The following is an 18,333-nucleotide window of genomic DNA, read 5'->3' as shown; positions in this document are numbered from 1 at the left end:
AGGAGGGGCGGTGGCGCTCTACGCTTTGCGATATTATGTTTTTTTGCATCTATATTTACACGCACAAATACGGGCAGTAAAGTCTCACCTACCCACCCTGCGCCAATAACAATATCCATACAACGCCCCTGAGGACGACCGTTATTTGTACCGGGCGAGTTACCTTTGACTTCCAATACCTTTGAGCCCTCGTAATGTCGAAAAAGTCACATTTACACAGGGCATTTGTAAAGATACGCACCGTACACACAGCTTCGCCAAGGCGCGGTAAATGTTCGGCGTGCTTTCGGCAGAATATCAGCACACAGCTTTCTGAGCACAGTTGAATTCCAATAGAGCAGCTCAGTTACTCTGAACAAACTAGCCGCCGAATCACCACCAGAAGAAAGCATTAAAACAGAAGAAATCAGAATAAGGCGCGCCCTTTCCGTTTACTCTCTTTCTTCTGGTGGTCGTTCGGCGTTTAGTTAATTGACAGTAATGTAACTAGCCCAGCAATGAGTTCGGCTCAATTACACCGAGATCGTGAATCTTCACGGTCGGTATCAGCCCATTTTCATTTTTATATTTTGCGCACCTTCCAGCAGCCACTTCGGCTACAAGAACTGATTTGCAGTATCGCTCAAAGGCATTTATGAAGCAAGCATCCATTAAAAGATTTGAAGTTTCGTCCATCAAGGCTTACGACGACAAGTCCTACGCTTAATAATGACAGCCACGCAACGAAAGCCGCATCAGTAATAGTGCCGATTAGCCGGGTGCCGCCGACGCACCCAGCAGTTCTTGCGCGCGGCGCCGCGCGCCTTCAGTACCGAGCGACTGCAGCGCCGCCGGCTACGGTCGACGCGGAAGGCATCAGGCGGCGAGGCGCGTTCACGCCACTCGACAGTTCTAGTACACTCTACCGTTGGTGCATGTGGAACTTGCACTAGAGTGACCTATAATAGGGGGAGTGTCCAAAGCGCCGCGCGAATACATGGGAGGAGCGAGGGCCTTTTGCGGTGAACTCCCGCGCCGCGGCGCTGCCGTGCCGGACCCGTGGGCTTTCTCCGCGGCGGAAGCCGCGTCAAAGCGGCGAGCGTCTGCTACGCGCGTGATATTTTGGCTGCTATTAGCTAAAGTTGCGGAAATTTGGGCAATATTTAATGCTGCGCCACTGCAACATAATACTGCAGCGACTCATCACACAGAGAACGCGTTTGATAGTTTGTGTGTTGGGAAACGAGGATTTTGTATATATCCTTTCAGCTGGTTTGGCACCGCATTGGTCCACACTTCCGCGGCCGTTTGAGGAACCCATCCTGCGCGCACTTCATCGTGAGAAAAGGCGCTTAACTTACTTTCGTGTGGAATCACGAACGTAAACTTGCTGCAGGAGAGAATAAACTGGAGATAACCAGGAGAACGTAGCACATATGCACGTAGTAACTAGCTCATGCATGCTAACGCGTTTGCGCCCTTCATATCCTATCTTTTATTTCGTGCATTGGATTTGTTTTACAAGGCTGCCTCCGGCGCTCTGCTGTTTCAAGCCATTTCATGCGAAGCCGAATGTGTCCGTCGGCGTGGCCGCGGTACCAAAAGTAAAAAATTACTCGCGTAACTCGCGTCTCGTTCACTTGGTATACACGAAAATTGGCACGGAGGGGCACGAATGTACGTATGCCCAACACGACCGATAGGTCATGGCATCACTAACTTGACATGCTTGCCATTTGCGTAACGGCTAACAATAATAATATGGTGTGTGGCGCGCAAACCCGCTTTCTGTAGCCAGATATAATTCTGACGATGTGTGGTCTGACGATTTGTTTCCGTCAGGTTATAAAAAATCGTGGTGGTCACCAATATCGACGTCAACATGTAAGACTTACCCATACATTTTGAAGAACTGACCGCATAGGTAAAATGTATGCGAAAAAATTGCATGAAAAAAAAACATGGTCCCTTATGCATTCGCCTGAGATGACTCGAAAACGAAGCCATCTTTTTCGTCAGTCGATGAATTGAACCTCCCTCGCCCCACTCCGAAAGCTTTCTGCACATAACGTGGTTTCGGACTGCCGACAGGATTGAAGGCATTGCAAGCTTTCTGCACTTCACCTGCTTTTGCATTGCCTTCGTGATCGGCCCCCGATCACGGAGGCAATGCAAAGCGACCATGTCGTCTGATGGCGTCATCATATGACGTCACGTTGAATGACGTTATAGTGACGTCACAAGTTCTGTCGACGTCATCGCATGATGATTTTGTGCATCACTCGTGTTCACTACGCGAGACGCCGACGGTCAATTTTCGTGTTTGATGAGGCATCTGAGGCAGAAAATGAAACGATAACAGTGCAACATCGTGTATGCCTCACTTCACGTTACGAGCGATCGCCTGAAAACAAACGTGATTCTCAGTTCAGAGCAGCTGATTGCACGCGTCTGCGGGACAAAAGAGGGCTTGCTTTACCCGTCTGGTCATCTCTTTATATTTATTCAAGAGATGAGCAGACTCGCTATTTAAGTACTCCGGAGCTTCAGCACGAAATTGTGGTGGACGCTATATTGAGGTCATCAGGAAAAAACGGGAAATTGCGGTCGGGTGCCCTTTTGGCGCGCACTCAACTGCCGCGGAAACAGTTGTATTTTATGTAACTACTCGCCCACATCTTTTTGTAGTTTCTGAACCGGGCGAAGGCTAACCTCCGAGAACCGTGAAAACATCCGAAGTTGAGAATGAGTTTGAAACTGTTTTCATTTCGTATGGTGAAGTCTTGAAGCAATGCACTTATCTCGTGCGAACGTTTCATACTGACGTTCAGCGATCCATTGCAACATGCGGCTAGGTACAAAAGGTATCTCTGCATTTGAACAATTTTCTGAAGTGATTGAGATATTACACTTCTATTTGTCAATTCCTTACCGTATTTTCGTTTCGGCAGTTTGTACAGCAAGAATGGGGGCATTTGTAACTTTGTTTCATGATATCTGGATATTTGTAAAGGATTTTCTATATTACGCCTTTTATGCAAAAACTTGGTGGAATAAGGTTAGTTTACCTGGCATTGCTTTTCTTTCAATTGTTTGCGCACGGTGAGCCTTGTTGTACGCTACCTCAGAAGCAAAAATAAGCCAACAGCATTGCAGTCGTTGCAGCATTGAGGAAAATCCCGTTTGTGTTCACTCTATTGTATTCGTATACGTCACGCCTATCATTTTGTCTTCCACCTCACGCTGGGTGGTCCTTAGCTTCTCCTCGAGCTCCTGTGATATTCTCCACGTTTATGTTAGAACTGGCGAAATGGAATGGTTGTACTCTTTCCGCTTTGGCGGCAGTGGTAAGTTACTGGTCACAAGTTGAGAATGCTTGCCGCATGCGCATCAACCCATCGTTATTCTTTGGTGTACTTTCTTTGCGTGAGTACACTACAGACTCCGCTGTTAATATTAGTCCTAGGCAGACATACTGTTCTACTCATGGGAGGGTCCGGTTGTCTTCTCGCTCTGAATTCTGGCTTTTTTTACCGGGCTACCTAGCATTAACTTTATGTTCTTGACATTGAACAATACTTAAGAGGGAAGCTGTTCTTGCCCGAGCCTTTCATGTCCGGGACCCGTGGTAACGAATCATCAACGGGCCACCGCTCACCGGTCCAATAAGAAGGCAACAGTTAGACCAACAAACGGGCCACACAAATCTGTGCGGCCTATCGGAAAAATATCATCATCATAAACGCGTGTGTGCATCAGAAATTGGGTAAACCCCACTACACACCACTTACACTAAAAAGGAAGAAGGCTAGCCCAACAAATGGCGTGCGTGTTAACATAGTCACAACACTCCCTATCGGAAAAAATAGCGTTTCCAGTGCCTCCCAGTTCTTTTCAGCGCGCTGCTTGGCACCGGAAACGCTGTACAGTGTGTCCCAGTGTACTACAGTGCGCTGGTAGGCACTGGGACAGAGTGTACAGCGAGGCTAGTGCCGCCCAGTGCACCGAAAGACGCTGACAATACTACTGCACAGTGTGGCCCACTGTCTTACAGCGCACTGGGAGGCTTTCGCCACGCCGTACAATGTCTGCCCGCGCACTAGGACACTAGCGGCACAACGGAAGAAACTGGACTGGATCGCGAGAAGTCGAAACAAAAACTTGGAGTATTTTGAAAATATTATTCTATCGTGTGCCCCACACATATCTATTGTGTGTCCCACACGTATTCGCAATGCCCACGAACTATAGGTGGCGCGCCGTGCTTTTCAAGATGGCGCCAGGAGGAGGGTCAACCCGTTTGTTAGCATAGGAACAGATAGGACGTGCGGACGTACGGACCATGCCACTTTCACCGGATGAAGTCGTGAGCTGCGCTGAAATGGATATGAGACTAAAATACTTTCCCAAACCATGGAAAGTGCTAAGTACTCGCCACCTAATTATTTGCTGCGAAGTGAAAGGTTATATTTCAGCTCCTTTACCGTGCATAACGATGCTTTGCGAAATCCTGTGCGTGCTACATAAACCTGTATGAACTAGAATTGACGCATGAGCTGAACGGCACTCCGAGGTAGTACGTACCGAGCCTGCCTCACGGATTTGCCGCAGCAGTAGGCCGCCAGCGAGTAGCGCCATCGCTGCTGCGCGTTATGATGGCTTGCAAACATAAAAGTGTTCTGCGATAATACCACTTCGTCATTACTTGCGCAGTCGGAAACGCGGAGTTACGTCTTCAACGGAACAAAAGCATTTAACATGCCATTCAGTAGCGCGTTGTGTCACAGCCATGCTGAGACTCTAGCCGTGTGTACTTCACTCGCATGTTGCAGATTCGATCAGCACGATCGAAACATGAATATCGAAAAGAATGCACACGTGTGCTTTTCGCAACGTCGAAGAAGTTCGCCGAGAGGCGTGGATTGTGGCCGTGACTGCACGCTCCATCGCTCTAACCATTTCGCTTCGCTGGTCGAGCTCGAGCGTGTTGGCGGCATGCGGCGCTCCATAATATCCACAATAATTGTGATACATGCAATGCACAACAGGAACTATGCTTTTATTTTGATCTCGCTCAAGGATACTATACATTAAATACAATCAAAGTGACTTACGAGTTACGAGCGTGAAATAACATTAACGCACGAGGGGACGTGAAGTGCAACTCGCTCGTCGTGAGTTAGCAGCTGGTGGTTCATCGTCGCTATCACTCTCGGTGCTTTCACAGTCTTCTACGTCCAGTTAAAAATCCTCGTCGTCAAGATGGTTTCTTTCAATATCACTGCTGAAAGCAATCTGAAGAATTTCCTCCGCCGAACGACTTCGACCACTCCGCGTCACCACGTTTACAATTAGAGAGACGTCTGGGCGCGGAGAACGTTTTGCTCTCAGACCGGTAAACAAGCAAATCGCTTGCAGTGTGCTGCCACCTATCAACAAACGTACAAAAACAAGAGGCGCAGCGGTGGCTATGAAACCCAACACACTGGCGAAGGACGGCGTGGATGGAAAGCGTTCGCTCCACGAAAGTCGTCGAGCAGACGCGTCCTCGAATGATTGAAACGTCGCTCGCACGATTCGTAACAGCGCTTTGCTGACAAAGGATAGAGGCCCTATTTTAATGTATCGCCAACTTGAGATCGCTCAGTTATACATGAGCACATCGCGAGCCCGCGCGACCTCCCTCCCGCGTACAGTGTTATGAGACTCATGCACTACAAGAAACACTGACCAATTATATATGTTCGTAAAACAGGGTGAGCTTCAACTGAATATGTCAGACGATAACATTTAACTTACCTACGTGGCTACAGAAAGCCTCGCGAAGCTGATAGTACGTGTACACTGTGGGCTAGCATTGAAAGCGCGAGTTGCCACGTATTTTCACGAAAACTTCGCGTCTCGCAAGAACAAATCAGATTTCTCGTGTCACGGAGGGCCCGGTTTGTTCACTGACGCAGGGAACATGCAAAGTCGTAGTGTTCCTTTCTTGCCAACGCGTTAACACTGAGGCTAGCACAGCCGAACAAGGGAGCGACTGCATAGTGCCGCCATTTTGTCGTCTACTAACCCTCCTCGAGAGGACGCTCCTCGATTCCGCTAGGTGGCGCGAGAGTCTATGGGCATTGCGAATACGCTAAAGCAATCATCCGTAGAGCGCGCGCGCGTGTGCTTTCTTTGTAGTGTGTGATCGAGTGTCGTGAATGTAGATCATATAACTGCATCGAGAGAACTTATCATTCGCAGCACAATATGACATAGTATTAGTCTGATAATGAACATCAACCTACTCTAGCAGTCAGTCCTTCCATATGTGCTCGTACGAGCTGAAAGCCGCACGCCACCGGCAACAGTGAGCCAATGCAACGCTCAATCTCGGCGCTTTTAGCTTCTGATCTGTGTAATCCAAGGCGCAAATATGGCCACGCTTGAGTCAGGTAAGATCGAAACTACTCTTGAACGGTTATTAGATTCTTCGTAATTGAATATCAACGTTCTTCACAGCGATCTAGGCGCACGGAGTACAACTCTAAGCTCTAAGCCTAATGGTTGGCTCGGCTAGACTGAACTAATGCGGCTGTATAGTACGCGGAACATAAACAAAAAGCGCAGAAATTATGTCCAAACGGTTGACGAAATAGAGTGTTCACTGTGCAGTTCAGATACACATTGTTTTCTACATAGGTATGACTGACTGCTTAAGGGGTCACTGCGATTGCCGTAACACATCTGCGGTTACGCTAATATTTTTTGCAGCAAAACGTCCCAGATAGACATTTTTCCTAGGCAGCAGATTCCAGGTGTGCTGTAGCGGTAACGTGTCGGATTCATGATGTACGGGGCGTCAAAGTGGTGGGTTCGACTCCCGCTCGGTCACCCATTTTCTTTTAGTATTTTTTTTGTCGAAGTACTCGTGTTTCGCCTCCAGTTACGATTTGGGGATTACCACAGTTTTTAAAAACAATTTAAAAGCGCGATTTCGGCCCGTAACGGGCGTCGCAGTGTGCAGCGCGCCAGCTTTCAGCGTGCCTCGTGCAGCGTGCCAGCGTACCGCTACCTAGCGCCACATTGGTCTAGTAAACATGTATGGCACTGGGAGAGTGCCACTGGGTTTTCCGATAGTGCGGCCGCGTAATACTCTGTGGCTATAAAAGGTGGTGGCTATACTACCTGTGAATAAGAGTGGTATGGTAACGATGCACAAAAATATACTACCGCCTCAAAGCTTAACAAGGAGTGTTTAATAAAGAGCAATGATATCGGATCATCTTAATTAAGGGAAGGCTTCTTCGTAAACCTGTGATAAGAGTGGTATGGTCAAGATGCAATAAAACTATACTACCGCCTCAACGCTTAACAAAGAGTGTTTAATAAGGAGCAATGATATCGGTGCACATTAAGGGAAGACTTCTTCGTAAACCTGTGTATAAGAGTGGTATATTCAAGACGCAATAAAAGTATACTACCACCTCAAAGCTTAACGAAGAGTGTTTAATAAAGAGCAATGATATCGGATCATCTTAATTAAGGGAAGGCTTCTTCGTAAACCTGTGTATAAGAGTGGTATGGGCAAGATGCAATAAAACTATACTACCGCCTCAACGCTTAACAAAGAGTGTTTAATAAGGAGCAATGATATCGGTGCACATTAAGGGAAGACTTCTTCGTAAACCTGTGTATAAGAGTGGTATATTCAAGACGCAATAAAAGTATACTACCACCTCAAAGCTTAACGAAGAGTGTTTAATAAAGAGCAATGATATCGGATCATCTTAATTAAGGGAAGGCTTCCTCGTAAACCTGTGTATAAGAGTGGTATGGGCAAGATGCAATAAAACTATACTACCGCCTCAACGCTTAACAATGAGTGTTTAATAAGGAGCAATGATATCGGTGCACATTAAGGGAAGACTTCTTCGTAAACCTGTGTATAAGAGTGGTATATTCAAGACGCAATAAAAGTATACTACCACCTCAAAGCTTAACGAAGAGTGTTTAATAAAGAGCAATGATATCGGATCATCTTAATTAAGGGAAGGCTTCCTCGTAAACCTGTGTATAAGAGTGGTATGGGCAAGATGCAATAAAACTATACTACCGCCTCAACGCTTAACAATGAGTGTTTAATAAGGAGCAATGATATCGGTGCACATTAAGGGAAGACTTCTTCGTAAACCTGTGTATAAGAGTGGTATATTCAAGACGCAATAAAAGTATACTACCACCTCAAAGCTGAACGAAGAGTGTTTAATAAAGAGCAATGATATCGGATCATCTTAATTAAGGGAAGGCTTCCTCGTAAACCTGTGTATAAGAGTGGTATGGGCAAGATGCAATAAAACTATACTACCGCCTCAACGCTTAACAATGAGTGTTTAATAAGGAGCAATGATATCGGTGCACATTAAGGGAAGACTTCTTCGTAAACCTGTGTATAAGAGTGGTATATTCAAGACGCAATAAAAGTATACTACCACCTCAAAGCTGAACGAAGAGTGTTTAATAAAGAGCAATGATATCGGATCATCTTAATTAAGGGAAGGCTTCTTCGTAAACCTGTGTATAAGAGTGGTATGGGCAAGATGCAATAAAACTATACTACCGCCTCAACGCTTAACAAAGAGTGTTTAATAAGGAGCAATGATATCGGTGCACATTAAGGGAAGACTTCTTCGTAAACCTGTGTATAAGAGTGGTGTATTCAAGACGCAATAAAAGTATACTACCACCTGAAAGCTTAACGAAGAGTGTTTAATAACGAGCAATGATATCGGATCATCTTAATTAAGGGAAGGCTTCTTCGTAAACCTGTGTATAAGAGTGGTATGGGCAAGATGCAATAAAACTATACTACCGCCTCAACGCTTAACAAAGAGTGTTTAATAAGGAGCAATGATATCGGTGCACATTAAGGGAAGACTTCTTCGTAAACCTGTGTATAAGTGTGGTATATTCAAGACGCAATAAAAGTATACTACCACTGCAAAGCTTAACGAAGAGTGTTTAATAAAGAGCAATGATATCGGATCATCTTAATTAAGGGAAGGCTTCTTCGTAAACCTGTGTATAAGAGTGGTATGGGCAAGATGCAATAAAACTGTACTACCGCCTCAACGCTTAACAAAGAGTGTTTAATAAGGAGCAATGATATCGGTGCACATTAAGGGAAGACTTCTTCGTAAACCTGTGTATAAGTGTGGTATATTCAAGACGCAATAAAAGTATACTACCACCTCAAAGCTTAACGAAGAGTGTTTAATAAAGAGCAATGATATCGGATCATCTTAATTAAGGGAAGGCTTCTTCGTAAACCTGTGTATAAGAGTGGTATGGGCAAGATGCAATAAAACTATACTACCGCCTCAACGCTTAACAAAGAGTGTTTAATAAGGAGCAATGATATCGGTGCACATTAAGGGAAGACTTCTTCGTAAACCTGTGCATAAGTGTGGTATATTCAAGACGCAATAAAAGTATACTACCACCTGAAAGCTTAACGAAGAGTGTTTAATAAAGAGCAATGATATCGGATCATCTTAATTAAGGGAAGGCTTCTTCGTAAACCTGTGTATAAGAGTGGTATGGGCAAGATGCAATAAAACTATACTACCGCCTCAACGCTTAACAAAGAGTGTTTAATAAGGAGCAATGATATCGGTGCACATTAAGGGAAGACTTCTTCGTAAACCTGTGCATAAGTGTGGTATATTCAAGACGCAATAAAAGTATACTACCACCTCAAAGCTTAACGAAGAGTGTTTAATAAAGAGCAATGATATCGGATCATCTTAATTAAGGGAAGGCTTCTTCGTAAACCTGTGTATAAGAGTGGTATGGGCAAGATGCAATAAAACTATACTACCGCCTCAACGCTTAACAAAGAGTGTTTAATAAGGAGCAATGATATCGGTGCACATTAAGGGAAGACTTCTTCGTAAACCTGTGTATAAGTGTGGTATATTCAAGACGCAATAAAAGTATACTACCACCTCAAAGCTTGACGAAGAGTGTTTAATAAAGAGCAATGATATCGGATCATCTTAATTAAGGGAAGGCTTCTTCGTAAACCTGTGTATAAGAGTGGTATGGGCAAGATGCAATAAAACTATACTACCGCCTCAACGCTTAACAAAGAGTGTTTAATAAGGAGCAATGATATCGGTGCACATTAAGGGAAGACTTCTTCGTAAACCTGTGCTATAATGTTGGTATATCAAGACGCAATAAAAGTATACTACCACCTCAAAGCTTAACGAAGAGTGTTTAATAAAGAGCAATGATATCGGATCATCTTAATTAAGGGAAGGCTTCTTCGTAAACCTGTGTATAAGAGTGGTATGGGCAAGATGCAATAAAACTATACTACCGCCTCAACGCTTAACAAAGAGTGTTTAATAAGGAGCAATGATATCGGTGCACATTAAGGGAAGACTTCTTCGTAAACCTGTGTATAAGAGTGGTATATTCAAGACGCAATAAAAGTATACTACCACCTGAAAGCTTAACGAAGAGTGTTTAATAAAGAGCAATGATATCGGATCATCTTAATTAAGGGAAGGCTTCTTCGTAAACCCGTGTATGAGAGTTGTATGGTCAAGATGCAATAAAACTATACTACCGCCTCAACGCTTAACAAAGAGTGTTTAATAAGGAGCAATGATATCGGAGCATCTTAACTAAGCGAAGGCTTCTCTGTAAACCTGTGTATAAGAGTGGTATGGGCAAGATGCAATAAAAGTATACTACCGCCTCAAAGCCTAAGAAAGAGTGTTTAATAAAGAGCTGTGATACAACCTACTTCAAATACTTGCTAAACATAGAAATGCGTTAGCCTGATGAAGGAAACGCCACCAGCGGAGCTGGTAGGATTTTTCGACGCTTTCTCTGTTTAATTATTCAATCACTTTTCGTAATTCATCGTCGTTAATGCTGACGAGTAGGATGTCCTCGGGGAAACCTAAAATGGGAAGGTTTACCGCACACTCCGTTAATCTGCATTTTGACTAGTTTCAAATGTAGACATTCCAATAGTTCTTTAGACAATATCTTGTTAGAATTAAATTAATTGGTTTGCGCATGAAGATGCTTATCGAAACCCGCCCTTTGCACAATAAAGAAGATTACGTCAAGTCAGGTGATCCATGAAGTTGGCAAAACGCTCAAGGGGTTTGCATGCAACATATTGGTATAATTGGAAAATCCTGATTTGATGTCCCATTTAAGAACAGCTGCAACGTTGCCAGTATTCCTGTCGTCGGGATCCTCCACCTAGCGATTCTTTATAAATATCACCAAGTGTAGATAAATAAGATAAATAGCCGATGGGAGGGATACACGACCTTGCTATGAGCGACGCTGTCAACATTTTTGATTAAAGAGCAGGCAGTCATTAATGCATGCAACTATTTTCGCGCCTTGCATGCAATATTTGCCTTCAGTAACAGCGTCATTAGTTCGCTGATTCAAATGAAAAAGACCACTCTGATTTGTGAGCATTGTGTCGAACCACGAGAAAATAGCTCTATATTTCACTGTCAAGACTATGAGCGTGTCCGCTAAATGAACCCAGACACTGCACAGAACGAAAAAAATTACAAGGTGTGTGTTTTCGTACGGTGCGGTGCCTGCGTCCACTTAGCGCGTCTTTAGAGATGAATGAACTGCATCTTGTAGATCTTTGGTCGCAGGTCACTGCATGCACTGCAACCGGTGGCGGATCAGAACACGTGGCTGTCTGAGGACCTTTGTCTTGAGACATGCGATGGCCAGCAGAGCGGTCCCTTTCACGTGCTCACAATAGCGACGGACGCTGACGGTACGTAGAGGGTTCTTAGTAATAATGGTAGGATGAGCGGCGTTCGTTTTAGAGGCGAAGCTCCTTAAGGCGGCACCCGTTCGTCCCTCGTTGTCGTCGTCGTCGTCGTAGTGGTAGTAGTAGTAGTCGTAGTCCGTAACAAGTCTTACGCTTTGACCTCCAAGGTGGCGCCGGTGGGAGATTTTTCCTGTGCGTTGTTGAACAATAAAAAATTCGCAGCGTGCGCGTTAACTAAAAGCCGAATTCTTCTGTCTCTCATTCCCCATTAGCAGCCATTGGCATGTTCCAGTAGGAAACGTTAGTAGAAGTAGAAGTGTAAGTGTTAGCTAAAAGCCGACTTCTTCTGTCTTTCATTCCCATTAGCAGCCATTGTTTACCTCCAAGGTAGTGCCTGGTGAGATTTCTCCTGTGCGTGATTAAACAATAAAAATTTTGTTCAAAACGCCGTTGATTGATGAAATAAACCAACGAAAGACGCCAGATGTTTTGTAAAAGCAAAACGAAAGAACGCCAGATGTTTCTAAAGCAAAACGAAAAGACGCCAGCTGCTTAACGAAAGACGCCAGATTTTTCTAAAGCAACGGTTTTCTAAACAATGAAAATTCACAGCGTGCACGTAAAATTAAAGTGAGCTGCAAGTCGTCATAACTCATCGAACCGTTAGTATAAACGCGCCCGATCTCACGTCGGTGATGATGTACTGGGCATAATTCACGGAAGATTCACGGTTTACCGATGAACCTCCGCAGCTTCGCCCACTCATCATCATTCACTCCGTGTATATGCTGTGATTTTTTTTCTTCCATCAAGCGCAGGTGAACCCTTGATACTGACCACGACTGACCTGAGGAATGATGTCCCGGTAGGGGTCGTCTACCGTCTCAAGGGCGGCAGTTGCCACAAGTCTCATGGTCAGTCCTTTGAAGACGCGAGGAGGAGAACGAGCCTTCTTGTGTCGGTTTTCAAATCTTGGTCGAGTGTGGCTTGTTCGAAAACAAGATACGCGTTTCATTGGAATTATATACTGAACATCAACTTCAGTAAGAGCAGCATGTAGGTTGCACGGCGAAAATGTTTGAGGCTCGTGTACTTAGATTTAGGTGCACGTTAGAAAACCCCAGGTGGCCGAAATTTCCGGAGCCCTCCACTACGGCATCTCTCATAATTATATCGTGCTTTTGGGACAATTAAACCCTAGATAATGTAGTAATTTTTTTCAGCAATGCAATGCCTGCAGCGCATCATTGCATTGCGCAATATGCAGTCTTTCTGAAAAAATGGGTGCGTCAAAGGGGAAGTCCTCACGTCATTTCTCATTGGTGCATGAGAGACATTGTTTCCGAGGAAGTTTGGTTAGCTGTCCGGATACGACTTCATTTTCAACTTCTCCCGGATAATTCAAATGTATATATTTCACACGCGGGTGGTTATAGCGGTGAGCATGAGGCAGTCAAACTGGTAAAGATCGGGTCATTAGAGGTTTTTAGCTTCTGGGTACACTATTCAATGTAACCGTGTTACCGCAATACTGGAGTGCGTTTACCGGGTTACCGGATCGAATGTTTTGGCTCTCCATGCGCACACGTTTACGTACGTATATAGCCGTATACGTTTGCGCAAACCTCTAAATGATGAGAATAACTGCATATAAACTACATTTAATTTAGACATGATTCGATCAATGCTGTGGCAAAATCGTAATAGAGATTAGCGTGTACGGCATTTCGGTATGCACAAAGGGGTGTGCGCATAGATAACACCGGGTTACCAGATGATGGTATTGCCACCTTGTGACGCCTCGTGCAATCACGGATATAAAGACGTTTTTTTTTCGCCTAGTATTTTTGAGGAAAACAAGGCTGAAAAAGGCAACTTATTCAGAATTACGCTGCTGCAAGCAGTTTACATCAGCAGAGAAGTAGTATGCACGCTGTTTCTGCAATAACAACTTTGTGCTTACCTGGTTCATCTCGGCCCGGCTAGTTGGCACTGTGAGTGATGTGCTCGTAAAGTCACTAGAACGGGAGCATTCCTTTTCGCTTCAGGCTTCGCCACACAAATGGTCCAGCTCGCTCGCCTCCCTATTGTCGCCCGGCCGGTGAAGCAGGGCGCTTTGGAGGGCGATTGCTTTTATAGCCTGAGAAAAGCGTGCAGGAACTTTACGACATTCGGTATTGTTTTGACTTACATCACAAGCCAGTCAAGGCATCAAGGAACGCCTGGGTGCTGCGCTTTTGTACCGGCGGGAATCGGGCAACGCTCTCTTTTATCTTCACAGCGGAAATCAAATGCGAAGCATTTCTTAGCAAACTTCTGCGACTTCAAATGTATGTATCTCATGAGATGTATTTAACGTACAGCATGATATACATGCCACGCTGATGGTGCGTTCGCGGCCGGTTCGCTGGCTCGAAATTGCCACGCGCGCTTCTTTGCTATGTTTATGTAACTGGTCCGTTCCACGTGAGATCGCTGTCTTGCGCAGGCGGCGCCAGAATATCTGGGAACATTCCATATTGTAGTAGATCATTTTGTCAAGATTGCGCCCATGACGCGAATAGTCAAGATTATTCTGGAACTAACGCGGCCACCAGCGATAAGGCTGGAATGTTCAATGCCGCATGTATAAAATGCCGGAGCGCTTTGCCGCGGTTAAATTTTATCGAAGGCCGACGCTCTGTTCGCCGCTATCGGTGTACAGCCGCGGCCACGTGTGTGTATAGCGCGCGAGCACCCGGCCGCTCTTTGCGGGGCGACACCTTGCGGCAGTTGCGGCCTCTGACGCGGTGTCCCTAGGAGCATGCGCGGCCTTATACACCAGAGCACGCCAGTCTCGCACCCAGGCTGCCGGCGGGATACTCTCGCACCCAGACGCCCCGGCCATTTTCTGCTGGGCTGCCGAGGCGTGTATCCTTTACCATAAGTTAACATGGCAAGCGGCAGCTCTGGGACTTTAAAATGCGAAAAAGTGCCCGTTCCCGCCGCTTCCGCTTACAAGACGTCGTCTGGGCACCACTGCGTCGTCTTTGGATGTCAAAACAACCAGCGCAAGAGGAAGAAATTACTGAGCGCTGTCTGTGAAGATCACAACACAACGCCGGAATCGTGCCGGTGCGGCGTTTTCAGCTTGCACAGATTTCCATCCGCAACGAAAAACACCGAGCTTCGCCGCCAGTGGATAATTGCAGTGAACAGGAAAAACTACGAGCCCAGTGCAAATGCACGAGTAAGTACACTTACTGCGTGTATTCAAGCGTGACGCCAACTATTTCGTTTTACACCAGTAATTCGCGTGATACGCAGGTATGTTCCGAGCACTTTCTGGACAACAAGCCTTCCGAGCTAAACCCCGTGCCAATTCTTCGCCTTGGGTACACCAAAAAGGTGAGCCTTTTCAAGTTTTTATCCGTGCAGAGCTTCCAAACAGCTGCGAGCTCATGCTCGCAGCTGGTGCATATGACCATTAAGTGCAAAGGTGCCGTAGGCGACTGCATATTTTCCTGCTAGTCCGCGTCGTTTTTTCTATTGAATACGTGAAAATGAACAATTTATTACATTGCGTGAGTGCTGTTGTGCGGAACAGAGATCAGTCTGTTGGTTTTAAACATGGATTTTTAAATTTTTTAAACCAGGAGCGTCAGCAAGCTGGTATGGCTTCGAACAAGCTGTTATACAGGTGTTACTCGGTGCACTGCTGATCACGATGAAGCCCAACAGGAATCAAAATTATCAACACTGACTGGCTCCCTTTTGCAACTTGCTTAAATGAGCCAGTCACGATCAAGAAGTTCGATCCGGATCACGCCCGATCGCGATCACAAGTGACCGTGTGACACCGGTATTAATTGAGGCTGCAGTTAATGGGCTAGTTTCATGGAATCAAAGTGCATTCCCCGTGTTGTTCCTGACGAGGCGGAGTGGTGGGGGCGTTAATTTTACGTTTACGTACTCTGTCAGAGTGCGCTGCAACTGCACATATATACCTGCATCTGACCCACATATGTTGTTTTGACTGCGCATATGGATTAATGTTGTAAACACTGCACTTCCAATATTTCCAATGAATGCTGGTTTAGCACTCATTCCAGTGTAGTGCTCTTAAGGGTTTGCACAATGCATTTGGCCGTGTGTGTTTCTCTTTGCGTGCTTAACATCTTCACTGCATTTATTAGTATTGCTTCATGAAGGAAAAAAAAATATCGCAACCACTATAACAAGTTAACAGTCCCTTATGCATTCGCCTTAGACGACTTGAAGGCGAAAGCTGTCTTCTCGTTTTCCTTAATAATAATAATAATAATAATAATAATAATAATAATAATAATAATAATAATAAATAATAATAATAATTTTGGGGGTTTAACGTCCCAAAACCACAATATGACTATGAGAGGCACCGTAGTGGAGTGCTCCGGAAATTTTGAACACAGGCAGGCGGTGGCACACCGGGCCCGTGCCCTCCCCCCCCCCCCCCCCGAAAAAAAATTTTTGCCTATGCCACTGACACTTGGGTTCTTTACTGTGCACCTAAATCTGAGCACACGGGCCTCAAGCATTTTCGCCTCCATCAAAAATGCAGGATTCAATCCCGCGACCTAGGTGTTCTTTTTCTTCTCGGTCGATGTAGTGATCCTCCCACACTCCCCTCCGAAAGCTTTCTGCAACTAGAGAGGTGTTGCAGTGCCTCCAGGATCGGAGGCATTGCAAGTTCACTGTCCCTCAGCTGGTTCTGCATTGCTACCGTGATTGGCGCACCATTCACGGAGGCAATGCAAAGCAATAATGTCGTGTGAAGACGTCATCACATGACGTCCCGTTATGCAACGTTACACATTTTGGGATCTGTGACGTTATGGTGACAGGTATTTTTTGCATCATCGTGTTGACACCGCCGACGGTCAATTTTTGTGTTTGATGAGGCATCTAAGGCTTTCGCTTCAAAAATATTTCATATTTGACTCCTACAAACAAGGCAAGAGTCATTATGGATATTTCACACATGACACTGCAGACCAAGGTTCTCATTGTGGTGTTACCCAGACATAGTGGACACGATGACATCATTGCACCATGTTATGACTTGTACATCATTTTATACCTTTGGATGGTGACCGCTATTCACCAGAATTGACAACTGTCTCGTAGCAGAAGGGGCACCTGTTAAGCTGTTACAGTTCTTATTTATGCAGCTTCCTAAATGTGCAAGTACCTGAAGATAGCAACCACGATGACTTAAATCAAAGCTATGTACATTTTGCCTTCAATGTGCAGGTGGTAAAAGGCAGGCGTCAGCTCGTCAGGCAGGCAGTATGCCCTGTCAAACGACCTCGTCATGGTGTTGCAGATGGTGACCAACGCAGTAGTGACCATGGTCAAAGGGAAAGTGTGGAGGACGACATCGTGCCTGTCAGTGGAAGCCTATCTGCCTTGTTCAGCGTTCACACACAAGTACCAGCTGCTGTCACTCTAAAGAGCGACAAACCGTTGAGCACTATGTGCACACATCACAGCCAGTGACGTCTGATTACCTGCCTGCAGAGGATGCCACGAGTGAAACTGTACAAGTGGCAACACCTGATCACTTCAACACAGATGTAGAAGAAACTACAAACACCGTAAGACTGTATGCCCATGAACTGCAGGAGCCTACAAACCAGCTACTTGATTTCCACCCTGCATACTATGTAGTGGTCAAAAGCGCTGAACAGGTGCAGGCAGCCCCAAATTCCTGTTTTGACGCATGTGATGCAGAGACTTTGCACGCAGTTGAGCTGTCCACAGCGTCCTCATTACCGGAGCCTGAGCACATAACAGTACCATTGGACATTTCACTTGAGTGTGCGGAAAGCCCTTTGCATGACCACTGCTACTTTTCTTGTAGTGTGAAATATGTTGATGCAGGAACCCAAACATCATCCTACAGTGTATTTTCATTATTGCCTGGTCAGTATCAGTTTTACACTGGCTTGAGCTATTGCACATTCTGCGAGTTGGTCAAGGTTGTGGATAGTGAAGTCAGCATTGAGTTCAAGTTAGGCATTAGTGATGCCGTTTTGCTAACTTTGATGCGACTTAGATTAGGCTTACTGTATGCTGATTTGGCACATCGTTTTTTCATATCTGTGTCACTTGCTGCCAAGATTTTCCGCACTGTTCTTCGAGCACTAGCTGCCATTTCAAGAAGACATTTGATAATCTGGCTGCCTCGAGAAACCATACAAAGGTCACTTCCAAAAACATTCAAAGAGAGTGGATACAAGGGGACTAGATGCATTATCGATTGCACAGAAGTGCACATGCAGCGCCCCAAGAAGCTATATGCTCGTGCCCAGACATATAGCCAATACATAGGAGGGAACACGGGAAAATTTCTGGTAGCAATAGCCGCAACTGGTTTTATTACTTTTGTATCTAGTCTACGGTGGGCGAGCTTCTGATCGCTTTATTGTTCAGGATTCTGGATTTTGCAGCTACCTTGAAAGTGGTGATGAGGTAATGGCTGATCGAGGCTTCACGATGAGTGAAGAAATGAAAGCAAA

The 18,333-nt window shown here is 45.3% G+C and overlaps 1 protein-coding gene across 1 annotated transcript; it reads left to right on the top strand.

The window, feature by feature from the left end:
* The first annotated feature begins 14,707 nt into the window (after positions 1–14,707).
* LOC125757053 (uncharacterized) lies at positions 14,708–17,392 on the top strand. Its single transcript, XM_049412136.1, has 4 exons — positions 14,708–15,020; positions 15,098–15,178; positions 17,066–17,200; positions 17,333–17,392. The coding sequence occupies exons 1-4, from the start codon at positions 14,724–14,726 to the stop codon at positions 17,390–17,392; spliced, it is 573 nt and encodes a 190-aa protein (XP_049268093.1). The 5' UTR covers positions 14,708–14,723.
* The last annotated feature ends 941 nt before the right edge of the window (positions 17,393–18,333 follow it).

The sequence above is a fragment of the Rhipicephalus sanguineus genome, chromosome 2 (genome assembly GCF_013339695.2).
Source record: "Rhipicephalus sanguineus isolate Rsan-2018 chromosome 2, BIME_Rsan_1.4, whole genome shotgun sequence".
In the NCBI taxonomy this organism is placed as follows: Eukaryota; Metazoa; Arthropoda; class Arachnida; order Ixodida; family Ixodidae; genus Rhipicephalus; species Rhipicephalus sanguineus.
Note: the sequence above shows the minus strand (reverse complement) of the source record. Positions and strands in the feature narration are given on the sequence as shown.

Excerpts from the sequence above, each read along its gene's own strand:
- LOC125757053 (XM_049412136.1), top strand. The coding sequence starts at position 14,724 with ATGGCAAGCGGCAGCTCTGGGACTTTAAAATGCGAAAAAGTGCCCGTT. Across the intron at positions 15,179-17,065 it reads GCCTTGGGTACACCAAAAAG|GTGGTAAAAGGCAGGCGTCA; the intron begins GTGAGCCTTTTC and ends TTCAATGTGCAG. Across the intron at positions 17,201-17,332 it reads TGGAGGACGACATCGTGCCT|AGGATGCCACGAGTGAAACT; the intron begins GTCAGTGGAAGC and ends ACCTGCCTGCAG.